Raw genomic sequence first — 12887 nt, 5'->3', positions numbered from 1 at the left:
CAGCTTTTTGACTTTCACGCCTATAGGAAGTGACTACGTACAAGGCCGGAAGTGGGAATTAAGACTAAGCGGGACTTTTAATTTTTGCAGCGGTAAAATATGATGGAAAGCTTTGAATCCTTAAAGTTTTCCACAAGTCGGGTAGGTGATAGTAATATGTTGCCTTCTATACATATTAATTATAGCATAATGGAGACGAAGTTATTGTAGAATTAACAAAATAAACCGAGGCTAGCAGAAGAAGAACTGACGTTAAAACTAACTAGCGTCACAGCACTTTGCATTTGAAATTAAAGCTTTAACGTTACCTAACAATTTTGTATTTTTATTTGACCCTGGCAACTATACATGCCTTTTAATAGGATAATATGTCTGTTATTAGCACAATCAAGTCTGTAAACGGTCAGGCTGGGCTTTGTTTACATTATGTGTTGTGTTGTCAAGTGATTAACTGTCGGACTTTAAGAGTTTAAAACTTAAGAAACGTCAACTTACTGCAGTTCTTCGCCTTAATCCTCGTGATCTGAATCATTGACCCATGATTTAACATTTATTTCGATGAAGGGACATTTTGTTGCGCCATTGTACATAAATATGAAACAATAACACACTGTGCTGTGGTTAATGTGCTCCATCACTGTCATCGAATTTGTTGTGACCTATTCGATCATGTGACACCCCAGTTATTGTGGGTTTATTGCATATTATATTTGACAGGTTGATAAAGACAGAAGCTTGTTCTCAGTCAGTCTGTAGCTTCGTTATGGCTGTTGGAGGAGAGCTTTGTCTAATTGATAAGGATATTTCAAGGTGAGTTTAACTCATTCTACTTCAGATTTAGACTATCAATACTGGATTGTATGTTAAATACAGTAGTGTGTGATGGTGACTTCACTGAACCGGAGATATTTATTTGTAGTCTACTAGAGGTCCATCTGAATCCCAGCATTTCATCCTTGAATCTTCACTGCAATCGCCTCACTAAGATTGAGGGCTTGACGACAGCTTGGTACATAAGACATCTAGACCTGTCATCCAATCACATCTGTTGTATTGAAGGATTAGCTTCCCTGTCCTCTCTGCGCACCCTAAACCTGTCCTGCAACTTAATTTCTAAAGTAGAAGGTAAAGCTCACACTTTTTGAGGCAGAAAATATTAAGAATGTTTTTTTTTAGCATTGTAGTATAATTTTTTGTTGTAAAACAATGTTCGAAAAATGGTCAAATGAAATTGTGTCTGATTTGTCAAGTATGGATTTATTTCAGGACTTAATGGACTAACAAACCTCACAAGACTGAATTTGGCCTACAATCAAATAAATGACCTAACTGGTAGGTTAGATTGCATTTCCATCAAATATGTTAATTCCTGAGTAGTTTGTTTTAGTTCTCTGATCTCTCAAGATAAGAAATGCACACTGCCATTCAGAAGTTGGGTTGGTAAGATTTTTTAAATGTTTTTGAAAGAAGTCTCTTATGCTCAAAATTTATTTTTTACTATCCAATATACAATAAAACGGTGAAATACTTTATCATTGCAATAAAAAAAAAGTGAATATACTTTTCTAATATGATTTTTATATATATTTTAAAGTGTAATTTATTCTTGTGATGGCAAAGCTTTATTTTCAACAGCCTGTACTCAGTCTCACATGATCCTTCTAAAATCATTCTAATATGTTGAATTTGTGCTCATTTAAATGTTTTATACTAATAATGTTGAAAACAGTTGTTCTGCTTAATATTTTAGTAAAAAGCATTTTTTCAGGACTTTTTTAGGATTTTTTTCAGAATTTATTTGAAGTCGAAATCTTTTTTAAAGATGTTAACGTCACTTTTGAACAACTTAATGCATCCCTGCTGAATAAAAGTACCTTAATAAAAAACATTTTTCTGATCCTAAATTTTGAACACCAGTAGTGTAGATCACAATTAGACAACTGTGTATTCATTCTCTGCTCTGTGCTTTTAGGTCTTTTGTATCTCCATGGAGCGGAATACAAACTAAAGTACCTGCAGCTCCACAGCAATCGTTTGGAGAGTATGAACCACCTGCTGCAGTGCATGGTGGGACTGCAGAATCTGAAAGATGTTACTCTTAGCAAGGAAGGTGCACAGAATCCAATCTGCTCACTGCCAGGTTTGTTGGAAAAAGTCCTCCTGACATGTAATGAAATGTGGTGAAAGGTCTGAAATAGTGAGAAAAAAATAATAATTTTACTAACAGTTTGTGCCAGTGCAAACCCTCTTTTGGTGTTAAAAAATTACTGTCAGGATTTACTACAGACAGGGTTAGGCCTTATTGCATATGCATTTGTAGGAGTTTCCCTTTCACACACAAAATTTACATGAGGAGAGTATTTAAATGAATCATGCAAGTAGATTTACTAAGGATTGCACTTGTCAGTTTACTGGTATTTGTGCCATTGTTTACCTTTTGTTTAAAAGCAGGCCCTAAACCAGACGCTAATTTGCGTCATTATGGAAAAGATCCAGCTACGTCTGTGTTCTTTCATTTGCGTGTCGTAAGATCACTTGCAGAACTTTACACTCCCATCAGTGCTTTTTTGGAATTGTGCTCTCATGTTAATTTGCCCTGTTTAGTAAATCTGGCCCCTAGTATCAATGGTATGTTCTTCATATGTTTTAGGCTACAGGGAAATGGTTCTTCAATCTCTGCATCAAGTCACCACACTAGATGGAGCAGATCGCCTTGGAAACACATCTTTAGCAGAGGACAGTCCCATGGATGTTCCTGGTCTTGAGGACTTTCTTGAGTTTCTTATTTCATCAGACACTAGTGTTAATGGAGAACTGGTAAAATATTTTTACTATACTTTTTGATTAGCTTTTTAATTAGCCAACCCTAACTTATATATTTATCTGAGGTGGTAGTGAGACACATGCTTATGTTAAGAGTGTTTCTTTATTATGAAGGCAAAGTCAGATGCTCCTATCACTACTCCACGGATTGATGAAGTCCTGACCCAGTTTCGGAAACGAGGCGGAAAACCAGCTGCAGAAAATCGAGAAAATGAGCTGCGAATTAAAAAACTAGAGCAGCAGGTTTCCCATCTAATTCAGAAGGTACGTTATGTAAAAATTGATTATTACATTTCAGTTATCATTATTATCAGTATTTTCATAAAAAAGATTTTGCATTCTTTTTTCTGAATGGTAATTTAACATTTCAAAATGTAGCAAAAAGGACTAATTCTGCATTTGTACTTAGATCCCTACAAGGGCTGGCTTTAACACCAACAGTTCTGTACCTTCTGTGGTACATAAAGCTAAAAGAGACACCGATCAGACATCAGAGAGCGAATGTGACAGTGGAAAAGAGAACCAACGGCATTCCAGAATCCTGTCTCATCCCAGAGGCTCTGCAGGGAAAAAACTGTCTCAGGACACCAAACCCAAACAATCTGAAAGGTGAAGTAACTTGTACACATATATATATATACACTGTATATGTGCATTTCGTCTCAAACTGAATTTCGAGTGTTTTTTTTTTGGAGAATTTAGACTTCAGTTGCACAAACACTTCTCATTACAGTTTACTGGATTTGATTAATAATGTAATAATGTTTACTTCAGCACAGGCCTTGAATTGTGTTTTGAGAGGCTGTTCAAAATATTTACTTGCTGCATTCTTTACCCAATACAAAAAGACTGGATGGTGCATCTAACAAAGGCTTTGCAGTAGTCCAGTAATCGGGGCAGTTTATAAATTGTCCTAGCTCCTCCCACTTAAAATTGCTTGTACACAAGAATGATTACACTGTCACAAAGTCAATTTAGCTTCATCAAAACTTAAACTTCAATTAGCACAGAACTAGAGAGAGCTACTATTGATGAGTTACAGCAATAATATTTGAATACATACAATAATGCATCCTTATGTTCATTTAAATTATTTATATTTATATAGTTATATATTTAATGTAATTATTTTTTTACATATTTAATATTTTCCATAAGTTTCCATAAGATCTCTCACTAGTCCAAAATGGATTTTGTTTCCATTGCAGTGTGACAAATACACAGAAGCAGAAGTCGACGAAGCTGGCTGTTGGTGCCCGCAGGAGGACATCAGTCCAGAGCTCTGGGTCTGTTGAAACCATAGAGTCTGTGAAAAAGGGCCCCAAAAACATCAAGGGAAGTCCTAGCAAAAGCTTAACTCAACCTCAAGAGGAAACCTACAGGGTATGCAAACTGCACTGTTCAGGTCCAGCATATGTTTTTTTTATTAAGCTATTGTAGATGTAAAAAGAGTAAAGCGCTTGTGTTTTTACATGCAGGCAATAGTGGAAGAGCGAGACCAGGAGCGGGAGCGGCGCTGGAAGGCAGAGCAGGCTGCAAAGAGACTTACCGAACAGGTCAAGAACCTGCAGACTCAAGCCAGCGAGGAAAAGGACCTGCAGAGTTTGGCCTTACACACCACAGACAGGTGAGGACAAACAGTTCTCTGTTAAAATGGATAGTTTCACTTTGTCTCTTTATGTTTATGCCTTTGAATGTGAATGAAATGTGAATGCAAATTGAGCAGCCCAATTAAGAGTTTTACTCCGGACAAAGTTATTTATTTATTTATTAATTTTTTCTTTTACGGATGAACACAATTAGCTGCAACACCTATTATCTCACTCATTTAAACATTCTCTCCCATCAAGGACATCTTAACAATCTCCAGCCATCCAAGTGTTTGTAGAGAATGTTTGGCTTGACGTATTGCACCTAATTGGTGTCAGCTCCAGCTGAAATGTTGGACCTGAATACACTTGAGTATAATTAAATTTTATTAGAAGTTTCCAGAGACACCACTGCAGGCCCTGATGTATGAATCTCTGCCATCCCACCTGCACAACAGTTTCTGTGGCATGATGATAGCCCTGATATTGTGCTCCAATATTATAGCCCACGCACTCCCCCTGGTGATAAATCGTAATTATAATGGAGATTAAAGTCATGGTGACAGGCACATGTCTGCTGCAGATCATCAATCAATCCTAATTACCAGCCCTGTAGCTTTCTGCTGCTAATGATTCTCACCTCACTGTCCAGTATCTGTTTTGTTAACTCTTTATCTGCTGAGTGTGTGTAAATGACAGTGAATATGACAGTGTCATATCTGAAATGTTTTCAAACAGAAGTTTTAATGTGTAATTCACTTTTTGCTATAGTGCAGTGTGTCGGAGCTGTGGCCTAGTGGGTAATGGCGACATGTTGCGCCTTGGTGCTAATGCAGATTGTGTGTTTGAATCTGGTTGAAATCGATTTTTGACTAATTTCCCAATCCTGTTGCCCATTCTTTTCCAGATCACTTTCAGTCATCTCTGTATTGTCCTATCAATAAATTTTGTCAATAAATCCATTTAATTAATTTAATAGAATTGTAATTCAAATTTGATACACTTTGATATTGATACATCATTTAATACACTTTGATACATCGTTCAGAATTTGTAATGTCAATATTAAAAATTGGTATTAATATAATGAATACTTTTATTTGGCAAGGACGCATTAAAAAATCTAATGCTACTATTTCAAATAAATGCTATGAATATATATTAAGAATAAATATATAAGAAGTACAACTGTTTTTAACATGGATTATAATAAGAAATGTTTCTTGAGCAACAAATCAACATATTAGAATGATTTCTGAAGGATCATGTGACACTGAAGACTGGAGTAATGATGCTGAAAATTCAGCTTTGCATCACAGGAATAAATTACTTTTTAAAATACACTTTAGCCCCTTTCACACAGAGATTCCGGAAAATACACGGATAAAGTGACCCGGGATTTGACCCGGGTTCTTTTGATTTTGGTTCATTCACACTGCCAGTGATTTTCCGGAATCACAGAGTGCGTTCACACACAACCCGTAAAAATCCCGTAAAGAAACGTGACATCGATGTGACTTTAATGTCTCAGCAGCGTCTTAAGTTTGCTTATAAGCTGCGATTTCTCTCGAGAGAAACCACGCTTGTGCATTTTTTTCTCTGATTCGATCATAAACTTGCGCATTACGTACCTGGCGAACGATCCCGCGCTTCAGCGTCATCACTACGACACGGCATTATTACGGCTTTTGTTCACACAGCGGGCGTTCCGGGACTGAACACGGCAATGTTACTAGGTCCCCAACCCGGCATCGATCCCGGTATAAATCCCGGGTCGTGTTTGCGTTCAGAAGGCACTCTGGCAATTTGCCGGCAATTTGCCGCGTTCAAAGCGCTGTGTGAAAGGGGCTTTTGTTTTGCCTGGCCAAAAAAAAAAAGTCACTGTTTGGATTTAAATAGGCAAATGGTTAAAAGTCTATGATTGGATCATTATTGCAGTGATTATTATGTTTCTAGCATGTTATATGTTTGGGAACAGATATTTTAACCCTAACTGATGGAGGGTGTAGCTTTTTATTTCTTAAACAACCATGAAGGAAGACACATTATGACCATATTCAAGGATGACGATGTCAAGATTCATCAGGCTCAAATTGTGAAAGAATGGTTGGGAGGGAATATGAAGAATAATTTTCACACAGTCCATACCATACCATACCATACCATACATACAACATACTAGAAACATGATAATCTCTGCAGTAATAATCCAATCATATACTCTTAAGCATTTGCCTATTTAAATCCATTTTTTTGGCCGGTACAAAATACAATACAAAAAATCTTACCAACCCCAAACTTATGAATGGTGGTGTACACGAATGCATGGTGAAAAATAATGATTATTCAAAAATATTGTGAGAAATGAGATCTGTCTTTTTCCTTTAGGCTGAAGGAGTTGTTGTTAAAAGAGCGCGCTGATCGGGCAGGATTGCAGACTCGTTTGCAGGAGTTGGAGGAGAGGTACAGGTCAACGTTAGAACAGCTGGAGCAGGTGCACAACAGGGAAGATCAACACAAGAGGGCGCTGCACAGTCTGAAGGACAGCATGACCCAAGCTGAGGCTCTTAGGGAACAACAGCATGCAGAAGAGGTAGAGTAACATTTGCAGCCCATGGCTGTGTCCAAAATCCCCCCCATATACAACTGATGTACACTCAATGGCTAGAGAATACCCATAATGCACTGTGAAGGTCGTGCCGAATGAATTCCCGCATCATCCTTTCAAACCGCTGGTCCAATGTGGGTACAGCATAATATCATACAGGTATACATTGCTTTTTAATTGATTATTACATTGTTTAATTAAGGGTTTTTCATGACAAGAGATCAAGATAAATTATTAAACAGGGAGCACAAACTATGCAAAAGCAGCAGCCTTTACAGCACAGTCAGTGTCCGAATTCTCTCGCTCGTTTTCATTCACTCCTTCAAGTAGACCATATTAGTAGGCTAATGTAGAGAATAGTGAATGAGGGTACAGGGGGCAATTTCGAACACAGCTCATATCTTCAGTAATGACGGATCCATAGCATGAACTGAGTGCTCCAATATAGTGTATGATCTACAAGGTTCAAGAGTTAACTTGGTTCATGTCTGAACCATGAATCCAGTCTTCATTGACCTAACAAGAACTGTTCCTACTTACTAGAATGACACTGAAATACTAGCCATGTAAAGAGCAATTTTTGTGGGATAGTTAAAGCAGCAGCTCCCAAATAAATATATATAGACATTTGGCTGAATTGCAAACATGTTCCAATTTCTTTTTGACATTTTGAATCCTTTGAATTGAGAGGAATATTTTACATATGACCTTTTGCATGTGTTTGAATGGCTACCATTGGAAAGCTGCTTAAAGTGTCACTTGAGCAGAAAAACAGTCTTCAAAACCTGCTAAATGACCTGCTATATTATTGCAGATGAAGAGGGCTCAGGAGTTAGGGAATAAAGCGTCCGCTTTAAAAAGGGAAGTTGAAATACTCCGCGCATCAGCACGACAGCACAAAGAGAAGCTGCAGCATTTGCATGAACTTTTGGCCTCCAGAGAGGAGATGCACAGGTACACAAGCACCACATGGAATCGTGTCTATGATCATTTTCTTAGTCATAGTAAGAGTAACTGTCTGAAAAACAAAATTCGTTTACAAAACAGGAAATTTCAACTGTTTCATCTTGCACCTGTTTGACTGTTTAACTTTTTGGGACAGGAAAGAGCTTGCAACCCGACTGCTTCCTGGTGGGACTGAGTTTAAGGAGGCTGTTGACAAAGAGGTGGCGGCGACAGAGCAGAGATTTGCCCAGAAACAGGCTGATTTGGAACAGAAGATCACTGATTCTAGAAGACAGTATGCTGCTCTAGAGGATGAATTTCGCATTGCTCTCACCATTGAGTCAAAGCGTTTCTCAGAGGTAAATTAAAATCTGAGGTAACATATTTAGTCTGAATAGTCTTATTAGAATAAAATATATATATATATTTTGTGTGTGTGTAATGGGGACAAAAATTTTGGAACATTTTTGAAAACAGCAGAGCTGTTTTTGAAAATGAAAAAATGCAGAAAGTTTTGTAATGGATAGGTTTAGAGTCAGGGGATAGAATATACAGTTTTTTATTATACAGTATAAAAATCATTATGTCAAGTCAAGTTTATTTATATAGCGCTTTTCACAATACAGATTGTATCAAAGCTGCTTCACAGTATTAAATGAAAATAATACATCAATGTTTGTTTCTAGTGGAAAACGTCCACGTTTGGTAATGCTGATCAATAGTATTGTTGATTGATTAATTAAATTAAATATCCCCAACTGAGCAAGCCAAAGGCAACAGTGGCAAGGAACCGAAAAAACTCAGAACCCAGGCTCAGTCGGGGGCCAGTTCTCCTCTGGCGTCTATGAACTAGAGGTCGGATTTAACTGTAAGATTAAAAGTATTATATGAATGCCTGGCTGAAGAGATGCGTCTTTAATCTAGTTTTAAACTGGGAGAGCGAGTCTGAGCAACGAACAGTATCAGGAAGACTATTCCAGAGTTTTGGAGCTAAATGTGAAAATGCTCTCCCTTCTTTGGTGGACCTAGATATCCTAGGTATGACCAAAAGCCTCGAATTTAGTGATCTTAAAGAGCGCGATGGATTATAGGGCGATAGAAGATTCGTTAAATAGACTGGAGCTAAGCCGTTTAGGGCTTTATAAGTCAGTAGCAATACCTTGTAATTAATACGGAACTTTATAGGTAACCAATGTAGTGATGATAAATTTGGTGTTATATGATCATATTTTCTTGATCTAGTAAGAACTCTAGCGGCGGCATTTTGGACTAACTGTATCTTGTTTATTGAGGTTGCAGGACAACCGGCTAATAAAGCATTACAGTAATCTAGTCTCGATGTCATGAATGCATGAACTAACTTTTCTGCATCAGAAACTAATAGCATGTTACGTAGCTTAGCAATGTTTCTAAGGTGGAAAAAGGCTGTTCTTGTAACATGAAATATGATTTTCAAAAGACAGGTTGCAGTCTAGTATAACACCCAGGTCTTTTACTGTAGAGGAGAAAGTAACAGGACATCCTACTATGTTAAAGTCTATGGAAAGTCCCCATAAAACATGGAATTCCAACGTGTGTGTGATTTCTAGGTCAAGGAGGGGTTTGATCAGGTGTCTGCTGAGCTCTTAGAAGTGAAGTCAAGCCTCAGCCAGTCTCAGCAGAAAGAGAAGCAGTCAGCCTCTCTGGTGCAGGAACTCACAGCTATGGTAAAAGAGCAGAAAACACGAATTACTGAGATACTCAAAGCCAAAAAAGAAACTGCCATTGAATTCAAGGTAAGACCAAATATTTTACTTAAAAAAAAAAAAAAAAAGTTCTTGATTTTGTTGTTCTTCATAGAAATCGACATCATTATCATGTACGCATACATGTCTAGAAATGTAGCCAGATGTTATTTTTTTATTATCGAATGGTTGTGATTTGAATCAGTTCTTAGGAAGTGCCTCATAAATTACATTATGCTCTGTTTTTGCATGTTAGGCCCGTGTGCAATCATTGGAATCCAGGTTAGAGGATGATAAACGACTTAACCTACAAGTGGAGCTACTGAAGAAGGACAAATCCAAGCTGATCTCCCAGATAACTGCTCAAGAGTCTGTCATAGATGGACTACGGGCAGAGAGGAAGATCTGGGGCCAGGAACTTGCACAGCAAGGTACATCCGTAACTTTAAGAAAACTTTAAGAAAAGATGATGCAGATAGAGTCTTTTGTATTTGAACTAAGTTTTTTGTTTGTTCTTTTGCTTAGGTGCATCCTTAGCACAGGACCGTGGTCGACTGGAGGCCAGAATTGAGGTTTTGTTAACCGAACTGGAATCACAGAAGAAGAAGAATGAGAGAGACAATGATACACTCAGGATTAAAGCTAAGATTGTTGATGACCAGACAGAGACAATTCGTAAACTAAAAGAGGTGAAGTCCTACTCACTCACAAAACTATAATCTAAGATATAAATTAAGGCTGTCAATTGATTATAATTTTTTTGAATAATGAATTATTATAATTGCATGATGTGTTTATTAATTAATCATATTAACCACCAATATGCCATGAGTGCCATTTTTATAAGACAACATTTGAAGTTAAACAGTACAACTTTTCAAAATGCTTCTCAATACATCTTTAATTGATCCTGTGGTAAGACATTCCTTTTATCAAAAAATCTACATTACCTTTTAAAAGTTTAGGGTCTGTAAGTTTTTCTGAATGTTTTTGAAAGCAGTCTGTATTTCAAGATATGTCAGTGCAAGTTGTTTTGAGTTAAAACAATCTCAATGATGCATTTTAGTCAGGGACTAGGCTTAAAGGGATAGTTCACCCAAAAATTGTCATCAGTAACTCACCCTCATGTTGTTCCAAATCTGTTTGTGTTTCTTTCTTTTGTTGAACACAAATGAAGATCTTTTTTCCATATGAATGGAGCGGTTCAGTCCAAATTTTCTGAAGATACTCAATCACATTATATGATGAACAGATTGAATTTAGGCTTTTATTCACATATAAACATTGATCAGCGAACATAAACAGAAGAAAACTCAACCAAACCTGCTTGACGTGCGAGAACAAAGCTCATATGTGCTGCGTAACACGAGAATGAACCTAATTTGGTTCTCGCACTTCAAGCGAGCATGCTTGATCTTCCGTTTACCACAACTGATGTGTGAGTTGATAAATGTTTATATGTGAATAAAAGCAAAAATTCAATCTGTTCATCGTATAATGTGATCGTGTCTCTTCAGAAAATTTTGACTAAACCGCTTAATTAATATGGATTAGTTTTACGATCTCTTTATGAAATCTTTGAAGCTTATCTGTTTAAGAAATCGCTCAGATTTCATCAAAAAGATCTTAATTTGTTTTCCAAAGATGAATGGGCTTACGGGTTTGTAACGACAAGAGGGTAATTTAGTAATTTAGTGCTAATTTAATGAATTCAATACAAAAAAATAGTCTGATGAGCAAAATCTAATGTGTAATATTGCCAGTTTTCATCACCTGACTCATTTTGTTCTGACATATTGCTTCTAGGCATTGCTGGAACGAGATGAGCAGATCCGTAGACTCCGTGACGAGAGTGTGCAGGACCAGCGAAAGCTGAAGCAGCAGCTGGAGGAGGAGATGGCCTCTGCAGTGGAGCTCAGAGACACAGTGGAGCAGCTCAGTCTCAGGAAGGAGGAGCTGAAACAACAGCTCCTTGATAAGGAGGTGGAGCTTGATGAGGTTAAAGAGACATACAGGTATGAAATAATAGGTTTTATCGTAATCACCAATATGTTATGATTCCAAGCTGTAACCCTGACTTATTGCGCAATACAGTGTGTTGTTGTTTTAAAGGCTGATGTCTGCTGCACTCCATCACACAGATATAATCCTTTAAATTCAACAGCTATCCAAAATACACTAATGTATTAAACTTTTGCAGGGCCTCAAGTAAGAAATGGCAGGAAAAGGCTGAACTGTTGAACAGGCTCGAGAGCCAGGTGAAGCGAATGAAGGACGGTTTTGATTCCAAAGAGAGAACGCTGTTGGAGGAAAGGGACAAAGCATCACAAGCACACCGGTATGAGATGGGCAGCAGGTCCTAATTTGGCCAATGTAGTATAGATTTGATACATTTAAAACTGATTTATTGATTTATTAGAGCGGCAGTGGAGAAGCTTCACTCTGTGGACGATGCCTTCCGTAGACAACTGGAGACTCTACAAGCTTCCCATCAGGCGGAACTACTTCATCTTGCGAATGACAAACAGAAACAGATAGAAAAGGCCAATCAGAAGGTACCAGTGTAACCATTTATCATTTCAGTATTGATTTATGTATTGATTCATCGTATTTGCATTCATATGGCTTGTCACGTTCAGACAAACTGCTTGTCTAAAATGAGCAGACGTAGAATGAGTTGTTTTTAATTATATGTCCTAATGAATGACTGATGCTTGAACAGCACTCTTTCTTTAGTCCAAATTTATTTTTCTGTAACCACAGGTGCTCCAGGTGGAGGAGGAAATGCGCCAGCTGCTTGAGGAAACTGAGAGTAATAAAAGGGTAATGGAGGAGAAAATGAGACGCCTCACACAAGTGCTGAAAGACTTCTGACCTCCTACCATTACAAACCAAAAGACAAAATACTTGAAGATGTCCTATGTCTTATATATAAGAAGACTTATGTCACGTATGTCCCTAAGTTTGCCTGCCAACATGAACATATCCTGAAATTATTGTACTTATGAGAGTCCAGCCTTTTTGGCTTTGTTTCACATTACATAAATACTAAATGGATGTGAACTGACTGTAACTGTGAATTTTTTTTTTTTTCTTTTAATGATAAAACATTAATAATATTATATTTTATATATTTTTGGGTGTGTATATATATATATATAATATTTTTTTTGTAAAACGGTTGTACCTTCAACATAC

General features: G+C 37.3%; 1 protein-coding gene across 1 annotated transcript; it reads left to right on the top strand.

The window, feature by feature from the left end:
• Nucleotides 1-59: 59 nt before the first annotated feature.
• lrrcc1 (leucine rich repeat and coiled-coil centrosomal protein 1) lies at nt 60-12757 on the top strand. The gene is made up of 20 exons (XM_079876813.1): nt 60-141; nt 718-810; nt 920-1125; nt 1267-1332; nt 1973-2140; nt 2651-2817; nt 2938-3087; nt 3233-3432; nt 4032-4206; nt 4302-4450; nt 6801-7005; nt 7835-7974; nt 8123-8324; nt 9555-9740; nt 9946-10120; nt 10215-10378; nt 11496-11704; nt 11890-12027; nt 12109-12244; nt 12453-12757. Exons 2-20 carry the CDS (start codon nt 764-766, stop codon nt 12561-12563), a joined length of 2994 nt encoding a protein of 997 aa, XP_079732939.1. The 5' UTR covers nt 60-141; nt 718-763; the 3' UTR covers nt 12564-12757.
• The last annotated feature ends 130 nt before the right edge of the window (nt 12758-12887 follow it).

This window comes from Squalius cephalus (assembly GCF_949319135.1).
Source record: "Squalius cephalus genome assembly, chromosome: 7".
NCBI classification, from domain to species: domain Eukaryota; kingdom Metazoa; phylum Chordata; class Actinopteri; order Cypriniformes; family Leuciscidae; genus Squalius; species Squalius cephalus.
The sequence above is the reverse complement of the archived record's forward strand: the minus strand, read 5'-3'. Positions and strand labels throughout refer to the sequence as shown.

What these genes read in the sequence shown, in the direction of transcription:
- lrrcc1 (XM_079876813.1), top strand. Translation starts at nt 764, where the DNA reads ATGGCTGTTGGAGGAGAGCTTTGTCTAATTGATAAGGATATTTCAAG. An exon ending in TCAAATAAATGACCTAACTG is followed by an intron (nt 1,333 to 1,972) that starts GTAGGTTAGATT and finishes CTGTGCTTTTAG; the next exon opens with GTCTTTTGTATCTCCATGGA. An exon ending in TTTCCCATCTAATTCAGAAG is followed by an intron (nt 3,088 to 3,232) that starts GTACGTTATGTA and finishes ATTTGTACTTAG; the next exon opens with ATCCCTACAAGGGCTGGCTT.